At 43.5% G+C, this 17,732-nt stretch overlaps 1 protein-coding gene across 4 annotated transcripts in view; it reads right to left on the bottom strand.

The window, feature by feature from the left end:
- Nucleotides 1-17,491, bottom strand: part of FNIP2 (folliculin interacting protein 2) — a 43,696-nt gene extending 26,205 nt beyond the window's left edge. For 2 of the 4 annotated variants that reach the window (XM_082237193.1, XM_082237194.1), the window contains exon 1: nt 16,466-17,491. In XM_082237193.1, coding sequence (XP_082093319.1) covers nt 16,466-16,575 — 110 coding nt within the window. In that variant the 5' untranslated portion in view covers nt 16,576-17,491. Of the gene's footprint in view, nt 1-1,067; nt 1,798-16,465 lie in introns of those variants that run through there. The other 2 variants (XM_082237191.1, XM_082237192.1) reach the window with 2 other exon arrangements.
- Between the last annotated feature and the right edge of the window lie 241 nt (nt 17,492-17,732).

Below are 17,732 nucleotides of genomic sequence, written 5' to 3'. Positions count from 1 at the left end.
CCACCCTACTGCTTCATTGCCACTTTATAGGTGCCACAAAATATCAATTCCACACTTGAAAGAAAAAATATCTTCTAGCATGGCAACACCTACTCTTCGGAACTATCTCGCATCTTCACTGCACTCCTATTGGTACCTGCTGAAAACATTTTATTTTAGACAAACATGTATTTTAATCTTTTAGGCAAACATGTATTTTAATCTTTTCCCACTTATTGTAAAGGTTTTTTATTTTCAAAATTTCTTCTTTATTTTCAGGCTTGCTTTATTTTTTTGTAAATCGCTTAGAGGTTTGATTGACAAGCAAGTGGTACACTGTTGTTGTTGTTACTTAGTCATGTCCGACTCTTCGTGACCCCATGGACCAGAGAACGCCAGGCACTCCTGTCTTCCACTGCCTCCCACAGTTTAGTCAGACTCATGTTTGTAGCTTCGAGAACACTGTCCAACCATCTCGTCCTCTGTCGTCCCCTTCTCCTTGTGCCCTCCATCTTTCCCAGCATCAGGGTCTTTTCCAGGGAGTCTTCTCTTCTCATGAGGTGGCCAAAGTATTGGAGCCTCAGCTTCACGATCTGTCCTTCTGGTATATTAATTTTGTTAATTTGTACATTTATTTTGTTAAATAATGAAGTGCTGAAGGTAGCATGTGTGTAAAATCAGTCTGTTTTACATGCCTTTTGAGGAACCTATTCAAATTGTAAACGTTAAAGAATTTCACTTATTGCTAGCATCTGTAGCTCATAGGGCCACACATGGAGAATCCTTTTTCAATCTCCTTATCTTAATATACACAACCAACGCAGGCACAACATTTCAGTTAAACACTTCCTTCTCTCAGTTAGTTAGATTCCAACTAACCTGCACAATAATTTGTTAGCATCAAATATGCAATATAGTTAAGATATTAAGGGTAACTGCCAAGTGATTTCCCTGGAAGAGGGGTTAATTGGCTAAAACTGTGATGCCCCTTTTTAGGATTAGTCTTACTTTTCTACTATGCAAGTTAGAATGCATAGTCTCAAAGTCCTACCCCACCAAAATGCAATTTTTGAATTAAGCTTTCCTACCTTTTTGATAGCTTTCCAGATACTCCCTTTGAATAATTGGAACTCTTTCCCACCACAAGTGGTTTCTTAGCCTTATTCAACCTTGCCTTTGAAAAGCTGTTCTCCAATGTGATAGAGGAACCACGAATCTCTCTTTCTTTTTCAGTCTGGTCCCCTGTGCTGTTTGACGTCTTTGGCGGGCCTCCACACATGTTGAGCTCACAGGTATTCCCTCTCTCTTTTACACAAACACACATTCATCACTTCTTTGAAGTAGCCAGTGTGTACTGAAGAGTGATCTACCTAGGGTCCTTCATTACAGTTCAGTATCTATTGGTTATAAACTTTCTCACTGGGGGGGGGGAAATTCAACCAAGAATTGAACAGCATACATTTGGGTTTCCTTCTTCTTCTTCTTCTTCTTCTTCTTCTTCTTCTTCTTCTTCTTCTTCGTTGTTGTCTTCTTTCTTTAAAGGAGTGGTCCTTGCTGCATCATGCCTGTAAATATTCTCTATTCCAAAGGCTCACAATGCACTACATAATTTAATTTCAAAAAAAGAAATAAGCACAACTTGAATATCCTAGTAATCCAACCAATTTGCTGTCAGATGCAGTAGCTAGTAAGAGCTATGACTCTCTTGCTTCCTGGTATGCTTCTGTAGCTAGCAATTATTTGATCACAAGACCTAACCAGATGGCCTTGGATATATAGAGAGAGGTTGCTTTCTCACTGACTCCCTAGTTGCAAACTTGTTTTAAAACTGGCTGCAACACCCTCCTAATGGGCTCATGTGAGCAAGTGTCATCTGACAGCTCTTAGCAACCTTGTGTCTCAGCACCATCACTTCCAATGCAAACAGGAACCTGTCACCAATGCCACAGGTTATCGGTAGGGAATGATTAACACAAAGGAAGGGACAGCGACCTCCCTACCTCCCACCCCTTAGAATGTTTGCCTTCTAGTGCTGATAATATTGCAAGCAATTCCCATATAGTGTGAGATGATGATCAACACACAGGGGCTGGTTAAAGAGCACAGGAAAATTTTGAAGGCCTGGAGAGATTCCTAAGAGACACTCCCCCCTGCCCTTTACACTTAAGTTACAGTCAAACACAACCAGTGTTTTAAGTCAACTGAGCAACACTGCAGATTTATTTTAGATCCATTATTGCTTTTGCCTCTGGCACAAATGGACAGAATGGAAGTTAAAGAATAAAGTCAGCATTTCATGCTTTTGGGACTACAACTTCCACTGGTCACAGGCAGGATGGCCCATGGCCAGGTAAGAGGGGAGCTTTAATTGGACAACAACTGGAGGGCATCAAGTTGAGAAAGGCTGCACTAAACCACACAGGGTGGCTATGCTCTACCTCCACTGTCAGAGGCAAGTGCACCTCTGTATACCGGATGCTAGGAATCACAAGTGGGATGGGTGCCACTATCCTGCTTGCAGGCTTTACATAGGCGTCTGGTTAACCACTGTGGGAACAGACAGATAGGCCTGGGGCTTGGGCCAGTATGGCTCTTGTGTCCTCCCTTCTCTTTCTTTCCATGCAGAAGAATTTGGAAGGCTTTGCTTCTGCTTAACCATTTTGTCCAAAATGACAAAATGTTGCTAATACCTATGGCTAGGTTGAAAACAAGCCAACTTGAACCCATGCAGGAGTACAGAAGAGGAAGGAATGAGCATGAGGTTTGCTACACCTCCTTCACTTTGCACTAATCTGGTTTAACATGGTGTGCAAACATGGCCATTAGCTCCAGATTATATGACACTTTAGTTCCATTATATACTTTCCCCACATCTGCCCCAGCTGCAACAAAACATGTCTCTCCTGCATTAGTCTCTACAGCTACAGCAGGCGCTACAACCTTCCAACAGTTTGACTTCACCCCCAAAGGCGCACTCCCCCACTGTCTCCCGAGACAGATGCCAACCAACTATTTTTTTGGTTGCTTTTCACAGAACAATTACAAGCAAAGGTATACAGAATCTTTCACAATACCCTCAGAATAAAGGGCATAAACAGCTGCAGCAAGATACCCAAATGTGCCCCTCACTGCACACACAGTATAAGGACCACAACAACTAGCAACGGATCTATAACGGAATACAATTCAACAGCCTACAGACTTCCACAGTAACAGAAACATAAATGCTATCATTCCACTAGATGCATGGGCTATAAAGGGCTCATCACATTGATGCAAAGTTCACATTGAATGCAAAGCAATCAGGCCAGCATTGCTGATCTGTATCCCACCTGTTTAACTGTGAGGCAGCGTTATCAGTTTCTCACAAGGCCTATTTGTAAGCCACAAATACTGAGGGCATGTGATTTACAGAGTCTAACTTTTGGTCCTGGGTTGAGTTACACAGGGGGAAACAGAATGCTGCTAATGAACTAAACTAAAGGGATGGAAATTTTACAGCTATCACAGCAAAGAAATTACACAACAGGGAGGAAACAACTTTTAGTTTCTGAATAGGTTGTATCAGATACACATAGAGTCTACAATACAGGAAAAAGTGGCCTGGTAAATGTAAAGACCAGGCATAGGCAAACTCGGCCCTGCAGATGTTTTGGGACTACAACTCCCATCACCCCTAGCTAACAGGACCAGTGGTCAGGGATGATGGGAATTGTAGTCCTAAAACACCTGGAGGGCCAAGCTTGCCTATGCCTGGTATAGACACATGGGGGGGGTACCAATTATGTATGCCTATGCACAAAAGGATAGTTGCTCCAGCAAAAACTGCCATGAAGGAGGTAGGGGGGTGATGGAGCAATTTCCATAAATTCCCATTCCCTCTGCAACTCCCCACATCATGCCTCCCAAAATGTACTCCAGAAACTTGGGGGACCCTTTGGAAAAGTGCACTGGGGGGGGCTTCCCCTCTCTTTCTGGACATAGAAGCTTTCTCTGGGTCAGAGAAAGCAGTCATAGTAGGATACAACCCATAATTTTCAAGAGATAGACAGATTTTCCTGCCTTTCTTCCATCAATGAACACATGTGTCTTCTATGTAGGCACTGATCAGATCAAGACCTGCTTAGCTTCAGCAAGATGGCTATACTAAGTTTCCTCAGATCGGGCTCTAGAATATTTTGCTATGCAGAAGTTAATAACTGGTTATAAAATCCAATTATGTCCACTTCCATCTTTATAGTTCTCCCTTTTATCACAGCTCTTGCAGAAATGCCAAGGAACCCTTCATGATCCTTTGTTTACATGTAAATCACCTTCAGAAGAAGGGCATATCCTAGATTTTCCAAATTCCTTTCAGCTTTGTGTGGAGAGGGAAGAGGGGGAGAAAAAAACCACCTGAGCTTTATCTGTATGACACTTTGTTTGTAGATCATTGTATGCCATAAACCTTCTGAGGAATGGATGCTGTTCATCTTATGATCTAATGGAACTGAGAAAATCCTGAGGAAAAATCCGACACCAGGACACCTTCAGGATCACAAGGCAGACTGCCAGTTCTAAAGTGTACTGAACTGTTATGTATATTGGAATCGTTAATACTGATGCTTTGAATCCCAGTACATTAATATGGGATCACAGGATCCAGTTTTGCAAACCAAGACTCAACAGGACCATTAACCTTCTCTCACTGATGATTAAGCTTGACCAGCAAGCAGACAATGGTCACAGCACAGAAACAAAGAACCTTGTGACACATTAAAGACTAACAATTTAATTGTGGCCAGCTCAACTCCAGGAAGCAGTTAAATTTTCCTTCTCTCCCTCACAGGCAACTGGCAACTTTCCTTCCCTACCTTACAGGATTCCTGTGCCTTTAAACAGCTGTGGAATGGGTGTGTGTATGGAAGTGGCATAAATTTTCCTGACATGAAGATGCAGCAATGGGCAAAAACAAAACCACTTGTTGGGTTATCACACACATATTTAGACAGCCAGTGTGATGTAGTGACTAGAATCACGACCAGGACCCGGGAGACCAAGGTTCAAATCCCCACTCAGCCATGAAGCTCATTGGGTGACTTTAGGCCACTCACTGCATCTCAGCTTAACCTACCTCAATGGGTTGTGGTGGGGATTAAATGACAAGGGGGGAACCATGTACCGTATTTTTCGCTCCATAAGGCGCACCTGACCATAAGGCGCACCTAGTTTTTAGAGGGGGAATGCGGGGGGGGGGGAATATTTAAAGGGAGCACTGAGCAGAGCCTGTATGCATCTCAGGCTCTGCTCAGCGCTCCCTTTCACGAGCCACGTGGAGCTGTGTGTGGCGCTTGCAGGCTTTTCCCCGAGGTGGAAAAACCCCCAAGAGCCGCAAACACACTCCACACGCTCTTTAAAGGGAGTGCGGCTATCCCTGGCTTTTGCGGGAGGTGGGGGAAGTGACAGAGCATGCGGCTTATGGGATAGCCTTCATCCCCTGCCTGGGAGAGACTGTGCGCGGCTTAGACTCCCCCAAGAGCCGCACTCCCTTTAAAGAGCGTGTGGAGCATGGGGCTTTTCCCCAAGGAGGGAGAAGGGCCCCCAAGAGCCGCACACATGCTCCATGCAGCTCTTTAAAGGGAGCGCTGAACAGCGCCTCCCGCCTGCATTCCCTCCATAAGAGGCACACACATTTCCCCTTACTTTTTAAGAGGGGAAAAGTGCATCTTATAGAGCAAAAAATACAGTATACAACTTTGAGCTCCTTGGAGAAAAATGAGGAATATAAATGCACTAAATAATAATAAATCATAGTTTAGAACCATGGTTCCCAATGTGCGGCACACGCCCCACAGGGGGGCAATTTGATTTTTAAAGGGGGCAATTCAAGAATGAGTTATTAACAGTGTGTGGCCTTTTAGGCTTCCTCCACGTGAATAGCAGTTCTCTTTTTGAATAATAAGAATTACATGTCAGGGGGATCAGGATTTTAGGGGTGCTTAGGTGGAGCATGGCCAAAAAAAGGTTGGGAACCACTGGTTTAGAAGGTACAGGAGCTCTTTAAGAAATAGGTTGGCAGCCATGCAAGTAAATGAAAACAAATGATTCTTTTACACAAGAAGTAGGAAAGTGGGGGTAATAGTTCAAGTCTGATTTGTTTTTAAACACACACACCTACATACACACAGTCACACACACCTGGAGGCCTTTAAGAGACACATATATATATGACAAGATCTTTGTCTTCCTTGATGTATCAATATGGAATGCAAGCACAATTAAGGTCTAGCACCAAACTTCCCGCATCCATTTAAACTTTGCTGGTGCACAAAGCTGTTTTGCCAAAGCATTTGCTGTTTTCCAAACAAGGGGTGGGGTTCTGCCCAGAGTCATTGCCTTTCGCATTCATCCTTCCTCATCTCAGATGATGCCTCATTTCACAGGGCACTTGTTCCAGACGGAACCATGTGATGCATCCAACTTCCAAGAACACAGTGCTCAGCAGAGAGGCTGCCAGGACACAACCAACTGAAAAGCTCTTTGCCAGACACAGAAATCTACCTTATGCCTTAATGTGCCTGCATTTACCTTCCCAACCCACCACACCTTTCCCTCAAGCCTCTACCATGTATTTTAAACGTGTCATTTTAAAAATCAAAGCCTTTCTGTGACGGCAGAGAGCCCAGGTAATAGATACAATTAGCACCCACAGTCGTCGATTGCACCAGCTTCAATTTTTGCCCTTCATTACTAACTGATGTCATTGCCCAAGATTTCCCGTACAGCAGGCACAGGTCAGCTGAGTCTTCCTGACCACACCTGGGTTTGGCATCCTGATACATGGGCTTGGCTACATTTTCTGACTGGTGCTTCCTAGTTTGTTCAGCAGTTTTCCATGTTCCTGTTTGTGGAGGAGTGTTAGGGGTTCTCTCTCTCTCCCTCAAACACACACACACACACACACACACAGATTAATGTTGCTTCTGTTATCTGCTCCATGACTAGAAAGCACCAGCTTGATTAAAAGTGCTGCTTCAGAAATGTTTCAGTGATGCAGCTCAAAGGCCTCTTCAATAAAAGTAGTCAGCCAATAATAATAATTTTATTATTTATACCCTGCCCATCTGGCTGGGATCCCCCAGCCAATCTGGGTGGCTTACAGCATATCTAAAAACATAATAAAAACATCATGTGTTAAAAACCTTCCGATACAGGACTGCCTTCAGATGTCTTCTAAAAGTTGTCTAATTCTTTATCTTCTTGACATCTGAAGGGAGGGCATTCCACAGGGAGGGTGCCACTACCGAGAAGGCCCTCTGCCCGGTTCCCTGTAACTTCATGTTTCGTAGTGAGGGAACCAGCAGAAGACCCTAGGAGGAGGACCTCAGTCCTGAGCGATGGGGGTGGAGGGCTGAGCGATGGGGGTGGAGATGCTCCTTCAAGTATACTGGGCCAATGCAGTTTAGGGCTTTAAAGGTCAGAACCAACACTTTGAATTGTGCTTGGAAACGTACTGGGAGCCAGTGAAGATCCTTTAGGACTGGAGTTATATGTCTCGGCGGCCATTCCCAGTCACCAGTCTTGCTGCTGCATTCTGGATTAGTTGTAGCTTCCGAGTCACCTTCAAAGGTAGCCCCACATAAAGTGCATTGCAGTGGTCCAAGCGGGAGATAACCAGGGCATGCACCACTCTGGTGAGACTGTCTGTGGGCAGGTAGGATCTCAACCTGTCTACAGATGGAGGTAGGAGACAGCTAAATTCAGTGCACTGTTACAGGAAAGAAGGCCAGCATTCAGTCTTGCATACTGAGTCCAAAATGACGCTGCTGCTCTTACAACCAAAAGTGTGGCAGATCAAGGATGGGCAAGGATGATGCAACACCAACACAGCAGAGATGATGATGGCATCTCCTTGGGGCACTATTTGCCAGTCTTTGGCATTTCAAATAAGTAAGTTTTTCTTAGAGAGATATCCACCAAGTAAGCCAAGCTGAAGGACATATATATAAATATATATAGCCATGCACACCAAAAACTATGGGTTAAAGTACCACTTTTATTTTGCAAAACTCCAAAACCACTTTAATATGATAAATACAAATGTCACAGAATAGTGTGCAAGCTTTGGAATCCACCAGAACTCTTCATCAGGCTAGATGTTAAAGTGGAGATCACAGTACAAAAAAAGCTGGGTTGCCTTAGAACAGGAGCCAGGAACCTTTTTCAGCCTTGGGCCGGTCCACTGTCCCTCAGACCATGCGGTGGGCCGGACTATATTTTGAAAAAAAAAAATGAACGAATTCCTATCTCCCACAAATAACCCAGAGATCCATTTTAAATAAAAGGGCACATTCTACTCATGTAAAAACACGCTGATTCCTGGACTATCCACAGGCCAGATTGAGAAGGCAATTGGGCCGCATCTGGCCCAATGGCCTTAGGTTGCCTATCCCTGCTTTAGAAGCTATAATGTTTGCATTGGTCAGAAGTTCATTTTTGTTCTATAACCCTAGAAGTGGCATAGCTTTGGGGACATGGCTATGCATTGTCACCAACAGTGCTGCACTTCAGAATTTTCCACTACACTACTGCTGTTTGCAGCAAAATGTTTAAGCTACCATCACCCACTGAACAAAAAACAAACATTAATGCACCACATCAAAGCACCACAAGTGAAAATGGATTTAGGAGACTCTAGGGAGAGGAAAGAAGTAGCCACAGAAGATGACATGAACCAGATCTTTGATTTGTTTAATAAATGTTATTTCATGGCTAGCCATTTGAAGACTGAGCAACAGCTGTGCTAGATAATTAGATGAGATTAAAAGAACAAGGGTTATATTATATAAGTTATATAATAATAATAGTCTCCCATTGGCACTATCCTCAAGTTAACATGCTCATATAGGTGTTATTCTAACGTTTGAAGAGGAATAGAATTGTCACAACTAGCACAATGCACATAAGTCTTTGTGCAAGGAGAATGAAGAAAGGCACAATGCCTACCATTATAACTTTATCAGCATGTAACATTAAAAAACCCCCACTATGGAGTGATGTTTGCATATTCAACTGGTGATGAATGCTAGGAAATCCTGCCTCCGATGAGATAGATGATAAACTTAAGTCCGGAAATGGCTTCACTGTTTTCTATACTCATTTGTCAAGGTATATGGGAGCTGGTAAAATTGCTGGAGTCAACTTACTATATTCATTTCAAAGGAGATGATTTTTTAAAAAAAGGTTTATTGAGAAGGATGGAAGAGCTCTTTTTTATAGCTTGCACATGAGACGGAATAATTTTGCTACAATGAAAGATATTTCAATTTAGACTTAATGAGAATTCACAATATGACTGGACATTTAGCAATCACATTGCAACATTATCTGATTTAATATTTAAACAGGAAATGGAGCATTAAAAGGCTAAAATGGTTTCATCCTAGGTGTACAGCCATGACACGGCCTGAAGCTGTCTCTTGTAGCAAAAGTGGCAATAGATTCCAGAGACAAGACATATCTATCAAAGGTTGAATGCAACCCCCCCAACCCATGAACGGTAGGGAAATTGCCTCTAGCATTGTTCTGCAAACACTTATGCAAGAGTCTGCAGACGCGTTTGTGTAATGTCATAATAGGTAGGTTCTATAGCAGCTCTCGTGCTTCCGCCTGTGTGACCTCTTGCAAAATAATGTGTTTTGAGTTTGAGTTTAGTTTCACTTTTCTTGCACGACGTTCTGGTATGACATGTAAAATGTCATTCCAAGGTCAGATCCACACCATACATTTAAAGCATATGGCTCCCCCCCCCCAATAAAAAATATTCCTGGGAACTGTAGTTTGCCAAGGGTCCTGGAAATTCTTGCTCTTTGAGAGGTAACCTCTTTATTGTCCGGATTTGTAAATGTCACCAGGGATGGTTATGGGTGGAAGCAAGAGCTGCCTATAAAAGGTTTGATGTGGTAGAAGTAGGTACACCTCATGTGCAAAAAAAACCCCTGGTATGATGCAGGGTGCAGGGAGAACTGAGGCAGCCAAATTAAGGCATGCTTAGTGAATCTAGAAGGTTCTGGTCTGGTGCAGAATGAAAAGAAATAAAAGGAAACTGGGGAACTGTGGAGCAGGAATAGAATGAAGTGACTGCAATACCAAGCTGAAGAAGCACTCCCCACTGCAATATTTTGTGGCTGTCCCGTTTAACTTGTAACTACAATAACTCAATTACAGTTTTATATCAAGAAAATAGGAACATTAGCACTGTATTTTATATTGTTGTTGTTGGCATCTGTCTGTCTCAAGAGACAATGGAGTGTGCTTCAGGGGATGAAGTCAAACCGCATGTCTCTTTGCCCAGGCATCTCCTGGCAGTTGCTGCCAGTTTTCACTGCCCCTGAATTAAGCTGATGATGTTTTAATTAAGTGTTTTACCATACTGTTCTCACTGAGACACTCCTGCTGTTATGTTGTGTTTCTTGTCATAAGGCGCTCTGAGATCCTATCTTGAAGTGGTTTAGAAATTATTTGAAATAAATCCAGGGAGAAGTCCTGCCTGAAGGCCTCCTGCTTTCTGCCAAAAATATGTTTCCATGGTAACCAGAAGCAGCTCTCTCCTCTGAATAAAGTTCTGCAACAAAAACAACCATCCAAACCCTTTCAGTCTTAGAGAAGCTTAATGACACTTACGAATTCACTCATGCACCTCATTTTAAAAAAAATAAAATGAAAAGCCCTTACCTAACCTCAAATACTTCATAAGCAATAAACATGTTATATAGATTCACATACTGAACCCTCTTGCAACCTAGCCTTCACGCAACCACCATTTCCCTTCCCTTCCCTTAGTCTTTCAGGTTAGGGCCAATACTCAAGCAACAGACACAATGGACCAGTGACCACCTACCCAGGTACCAAACCTTTGTTTTCTTCTTTATATAGTAGCTCACTTTGCTATATACAGAAGATACCATTGCGCAAACTCAGGACGCAAGGGAAAAATATGCTAAGAGGAAGGCATGCTTGGCAAATCCACACCATGGATCAACTCCTGCCCGGAAACCAATGTCCCCAATGTGGAAGGATGTGTGGATCCAGAATTGGCCTCTACAGTCACTTACGAAATCATTGCTAAAACCGTGTTTATGAAAGACAATCTTACTCGGCTACGAGTGATCAACAAAGAAGAAAGACAGAAGATACTTGATACAATACCAAACTGCGCCCAGCCATGTGTCTCTCCCTATATTTTCCAGCAGTTGTTTTGACCACCACTTTCTCACCTACCTTTCCTAAAAATCTGGCAAGTTGCACACCTGACTCAAGGTGCTTCATACCAAATTACTTACACGAAAAATCACAACGTGTAGAATTTATACTTTATAACAGGAACACAGTAGAAATCCACACAGCCTTACATATAGTGTTGTTCCAGAGCCTCTATGGTACCATTAAAGTAAGTAACAAGTAAGCAACAAAATTCATTTACGCTTTCTTCCCTTTTACCAGCAATGGAGTATTGCTAATTTTTAAATTTCATGCTGGCAGACTCTCTCTAAGCATTGCAGCATGACCAAAGGAATGGCTTGCAATCTACTGCCAACTGAATGAGCTCATTCACCAAAGCTAACATATTGTTACCAGCTAAGGATCCTGAACAGCAGCAATAAAGCATGTGTTCAGCTGCAAATCCTAGAAAGGACAGAACTGGAGTATTCAAAGCTTAAGTGTATTCAAAGCAGAAGCCTACTGTGTTCAAAACTTGCTAACACATATCCCAAGGTATTATTTAGATGCAGCAGTTTTAGCAAATTATTGCACACTGGTTTTAATATGTTTTCATTTTGGTTTTCAGCAGGAAATAAGTTATACCGCAACTGTGCCACTTATATCAAACATTTCCAAATAAGGATGCTGCTAAGGTGGAAATGCCCGTAGTCAAATTTATCAACCGTGCTGGACCAGGGTATAAAATCTAGGCGTGGGGGGAGGGGGAGATACATTCCCACAAAATATTTCCATAAGCAGGCACTCATGGGATCACTTTAAAAAGGGGGAAGTCTCACTAACTCTCTCTCCACCCGCAGGCTGCTCAAGACAACTGCAAAGGCAACCTCAAGCTCCAACAGAGAGATCTTAATATTAAGGATTTCTCTATGGACATGCGACCAAGTTTTGTTACCCGTGCACTGCACGCCTGGCAATTCAGCTGAAGGAAGAGGGACCAGATTCTAGAAGACACAGATGTACATCAGATTTACCCAGGGCACTGAGATATTCTCAAATGCTCCTAAAATCGGATACTAGAGCTCCACGCGATTCCATACATTTCAATCCTGCAAATGTTGCCTGTGCCCATGCTCATCATCACCAGTTTGAACAGCTCACCACAACCAGCCTGTAGTGATGGCATCACACCAAGAGAGCTTTTTATAACAGCACATAGGCATAGAGATGATCTCCTTCACCTGCTTGCCAGCCTACTAGTAATTTTAAGCCCATGTGAATGTATCAGAAGCCAAAAAGCTTTATGCCATAAAGTAAAAGCCAAACTATGTCAATTCCCCCACCCTTAGGAAGTGGGTCATCAACACTTTTCTAAATTGCATATTTTACATTTGAACTCTCAACTAGTTCAGCTAGTCCAGCTCGATGACACAATCACAGTACTATGGAGTAAAGGTACTATGTGGCTAGGTGTTTAGTTCTCTTATTGTTACTAAAGGATCATTGCAAAGCAAAAAGATTTCACAGCTGCACTAGGAAAGGACAACACTCAGCACAGCAGCTGATCTACCTCTATAGGGCATGATCGTGCAAGCTGTCCACTTCAGGTTGACATATGGGTCCTGCAGCAAAAGGAGCAAAAATTGGGTATAACCTTGGCCTCTGATAGGGTTCAGTTCCAGAGCACAGAAAAGAAATAACAGTAACAGTGACCCACCGTCTAGTAACAGGGGATGAGGGATAAGAACATCCATATCAGCTTAAGTCAAAACAGCTTTAGAAATTATGCACTCAGAACTGCACAGATGGCATGCACAGAATGGTTGTGTAGGGGATGCTGGCAACTTCACAGGAAACATGGAGAGGTGGCATGGAAGTCATCATATATCCATCTTCCTTAGCCTAATGCCCTTGGGATATATGGAGGGTACCAGACCGAGGAAAACTGCTATATAAGAATCGCACCCAGAATGTGTGCAGCTAACTCCAATAACCTTCCAAGGACCCAGCAACGGTTATGAGGCTTTAATATATGCAACAGGATTCCCACCTGGAAACATCAGAAGGAACCAGGAAGGGAGGACCTCTCCACCTATGTTAAAAGTTGGCCATTTGACCTGAGGCTGCAAAAGAACTGCAGTGTTAACTCAGCATGATTAACGAAAAAGAGTAATCTGAAGGGGAGGGTATGTTACTTTGAGTGGTTTAGTCGGAAAATAAAACGTTAAAATGAGCAGAACTAGTTTTTGAACAGGGAGAAGGCGAAAATCAAAGCCCCCTGCCCAGTCCTTCTCCCCGCCCCCGTTCAGTCTTTATTTTCCCAGCATATTTAGCATTTCAAAAGGATCGAATCTGGCAAAAGATCCAGACATTACCCAGTCACAAGACCTAACCAGTCACAATGAATGGAATGGGATGTCATGTGAAAGTGTGCTGTCTACACATGTGATGTAATCGCTTTGGCCTTGACCAGCCTCTCTCACAATACAAGTGAACAGATTATGAAATGACTGATTTCTGAACCCTCTGATTATTCGGCAAACACAGGGAAAAGGGAACAGCAAACACACAGAAGTTTGGTTCTGTGGTTGTAGATTGCTAACATGGAGAACCAAATGGAGCAGCAATGAGACTAATTACAGGAAAGAAAAACTAATATGACCCCAAACTGCAATGGAGAAGCTCTTTTTATGGATGCAAGTCTACTGGGGAGAAAGTCACAGATGCAAGAAAATGATGATGTGAAAACACTGGGTTGTGTCTGAGTAAAGTACACATTGAAATCAATGGGCTTAATGATTAGCTTTCAATGGGTCTACTCTGAGTATGACTTAGTAAGGTACCACCTGCAATGCTCAAGCAAATTGTTTTATTTTGCTTGTATGTTCAAAGCAGATAGAATAACTGAGCTTGTTCAGATCTCTAGAAGCAGAAATGAGGACTTGGTTTAGAAATATCCTTTCACTGTACAAAAGTGTGATATGATTCTAGTGATCGAGTCACCTCAATCCTTTTGTCTACTCCTAAATATACAGAGCTACCCTGAAAATAAGCGCTGAGCAGCCTGACCAGAGATGGTCACTGATGCATTCCTCCATGAATATAGTAATGTTTCCTGTTCTACTCTCCAACTGCTGTTATATGCTTCACTTTGTACATGGCTTGCTTCATACACAGAGATGGTGAGACCTGTAACCTGGCAACACCTGGAGGGCCACAGGTCTCACCCTTCTACATCCCTGCTTACGTTCTACCACTACAGTGCAGTGCTCATTCCACACCATGCCCCATTTCCACAAGGCTGACATCTATGACCCCTGCAGCTATCTCCATGAAGCTGTAATTCTCAGCATACGTAGGAGCATTCTGGCAGTACTAACACAAGGCAAGACACCAGTTGCTATCCTAACCCATGAGTTGACAAATAGTCATACTGGGCAACGAGGTTGTTTGCATGCATCAGTATGCATGTGTGTAAATTTAGAACACATACACTAAGGACATACAGTAGTAAATTAAAAACCAAGTAGTCTAAACATCATTTGAAAACAAATTCAGAACCTAATACTGAATGCAATTTTCTCCCTCCCTCCTATTTTCACAAATGACCTACAGGAGAATCACATGGGCTCTGTGATGGAAGAAAGGCAGAATATCAATACAAGAAAAATAAATATTAGAACTGTCAGCTCATCATGGGGTTGCTCAACAGATGAGTAGCACACGTCTGTAATGTTTTATGCTAAATCGCCTAAATACTTACTACCTCTCTGGCCACAACAAGGCATCTTTAAATGGCAACATCTAAGAAAACTGTAGAGAGGAATCACAAATGCTTAACATTATAAAATTGTTTTAAAACACAGTGTGTAAGCTTTTAGGCTAGAGTGGGCCTAAGTTTTTCCTTAGGACTTCATTTTAAACATATACGTACTGGGGAGAGCAAATAGCAGAAGACTAACTGTGTTGATTTATAGCCCATGTTATACAGCCCAATAGCCTGTGCAGCTTTTAAAACTGAAAGATTTAAAAATATTATATTGGGTTAAGAAACAAACATAAGAGGTGTCCTTAGAATGAATGATGTTGTTGTTTAAGACTCCTATCGAAAACATGTATGCATTGTATCAGAAGATACAGGGTGCAGTGTCTTTGAAGCCATACTAGCAAGTTCACATAAGGCTACATTCCCAACTCCTAAAACATTTGGGAACCTATGGCCCTCTGGGTGCGAATGGACTCTCAGTTCTCATTATATGCCGTCAGTATGTCCAATGGTCAGAGCTATTAAGAACTGTAGTTCAATAAGATCTCCAGGGTCATAAGTTTCCCATTCATCATACACTACTTACTGAGGACCGAAATCCTGTGCACACTTACAAGGAGCCAACCCCAGTGAACACAGTGGAGCTTAAGTCAAAAGGGGAATGTACTGCGGTGTTGTAACACATAGCACATATATCACAAGTGTGTGTGTGTGTGTATATATATATATATATATATATATATATCACATAGTACACATATCAAAATATTTGTGTTGCATGCATCTTTCAAGATGTTCAGAGCTGCATGTGTCTTTTTCTGACCTCTTGGTTGAGTTCAAGTCCTACATCCCCTCTCTACATCACATCAACTTGAATGTTGAATAAAGTCTTTCCCCAACCTAAAGCTCAGTGCAGCAAAAAACCAACAGCATATTCCTAACCATGCCTATGAAGAATCAAGTCCTACGGAGCTCAAAGAGGTTTACATGCAGGGTAAGTGAATTCAGGACTGCAGCCTAAGGCACCTCAAAGCAGAGAGAGGTGCCTAAGGCACCTCAAATGGGAGGGCACATCCTAGTCTAAAGGCAGCCACAGGCCTGGCCCACCAGCTGCGTCGAACACTTTACCCATGAGGGGAGGCTGTTACGAAACAGCTGCTGAACATGTGCAACACGTCTTAACCATTTCAGAGCCATTTAAACATTAGGATCAACTCCATCCCTCGCGGAGCGCTGCATTCGCTCTGCGTCCCAAAGCGACCTGTAGGACCTGCAAAAGAAGCAATTTCTCCCCTCGCCTTTCGATCTGCAGAACGAGTCGACCAATGCGCCCGCCGTGAGCGCAGGGTAATCCCGGTGGCTGCTGCATAAGCAAAAAGAGAAAGAAAGAAAGAAGAGAGCGGGGCGGATAGGGAGAGAGAGAGAGAGAGAGAGAGAAAAGCTGGATGCATAAGAGGAAAAATAACTCGCACAGAGGCACCTCGATGATCCGGGCACAATGCATGCACTTTGCTCACTCACCTGAACGCAGAGCCTTCCTTGGCCGCCTGACAAGGAGAAGCCGAGTTGCTGCTGCTACTGCCGCCGCCGCCCCTTTTGTTAAACAGCTTTTGGAGCAGCGTGGGGGCCATGCTGCCGCCCTAAGCTTAGGGAAGCATGCGTGGGGAGCCAGGAGACACCTGCGCCAGGTCGCTCCGCTGGCCGCGGTCACGAGTCGCTCGCTACTGCTGTTGCTGCAGTAGCATCCATGCCAGCCACGATCTGGCCAGCCCGAGTTGCGCTTCCAGCGCTCCGCCTCGCCCCGCCGCCCCCTGAGCCGGCGCCTCCCTCTCTTCCCAGACAGGCATTAATGGAGGCGGCCAGTCATATGACTGGGAGCGAGCCAAGCGGGTTTGCCCGGCGGCACGCACAGCTCCCCCCTGCGGCTGGCTCGAGTTCCGCAGCCCCGCAATCCAAGCCTGGGAGCTTCCCGAACGCGCAATCCCCGCCCGGTGTTTTGTCATTGGATACGCGGGGATTCCGAGCCTTCCCCGGGCGCGCCGCAAGACGCACGCTTAAAGGGACGCGGGTTTTGCCTTCTTTCTCTGATCAGTCTCAGAGGGCCTTGAAAGGGCTGTCTTTGGATGGAAGCGAAGGGGATGCGAGAAGATGATGGGAAAGGAAGGATGGCCTCCTTTTCACACTGTGGTTTCATATATGGCACAATGCAATATTTCCGGTTTCACGAAATCAACACACTCACAAGTACTACGCACAAAGTACTTCAAATGTTAAAAGTAACTGGATTTTCAGTTATGAATCAGCAGCAGCCTCCTGCCGAAAGAAAACCAGTGGATTTCAACATCAGTGGTTTAAATCAGTGCAGTTTGGGATGGTTCAGTCTGCCATCTTGATTCAAAGTAGTGTCCAATCATATCCAAATATAGACAAAAACCTGCTCCTTGATCTCAAGAACCATCATGCAAAATATGATTATGCTATCTTAGGAGGTGTCCAAACTCCACCTCCACCATAGCATACTATCTATCAGCCAAAATATATACAGTAGTAGATTATATCCCAGGTGAGATCAGCTCTGGTTTTTTCTAGGCAACCACCACTATAAAGGCTGATGCATTTCTTGAAATACATTTCTGCATCTTCTGAAGTTTGGCTTTGCTCTAAACATTTTCACATGCAGCCTTATCCTGTTTAGAAGCCACTGTTTTCTGTGCAGTTTGTTTATAGGGAAACGTATATAGCTGTGCCTATATGCACTCAAGCTGGCAGCCCAAGCCTATGCATGTTT

This window comes from Podarcis vaucheri (genome assembly GCF_965113315.1).
Source record: "Podarcis vaucheri genome assembly, chromosome: 9".
NCBI lineage: Eukaryota > Metazoa > Chordata > Lepidosauria > Squamata > Lacertidae > Podarcis > Podarcis vaucheri.
Note: the sequence above shows the minus strand (reverse complement) of the source record. Positions and strands in the feature narration are given on the sequence as shown.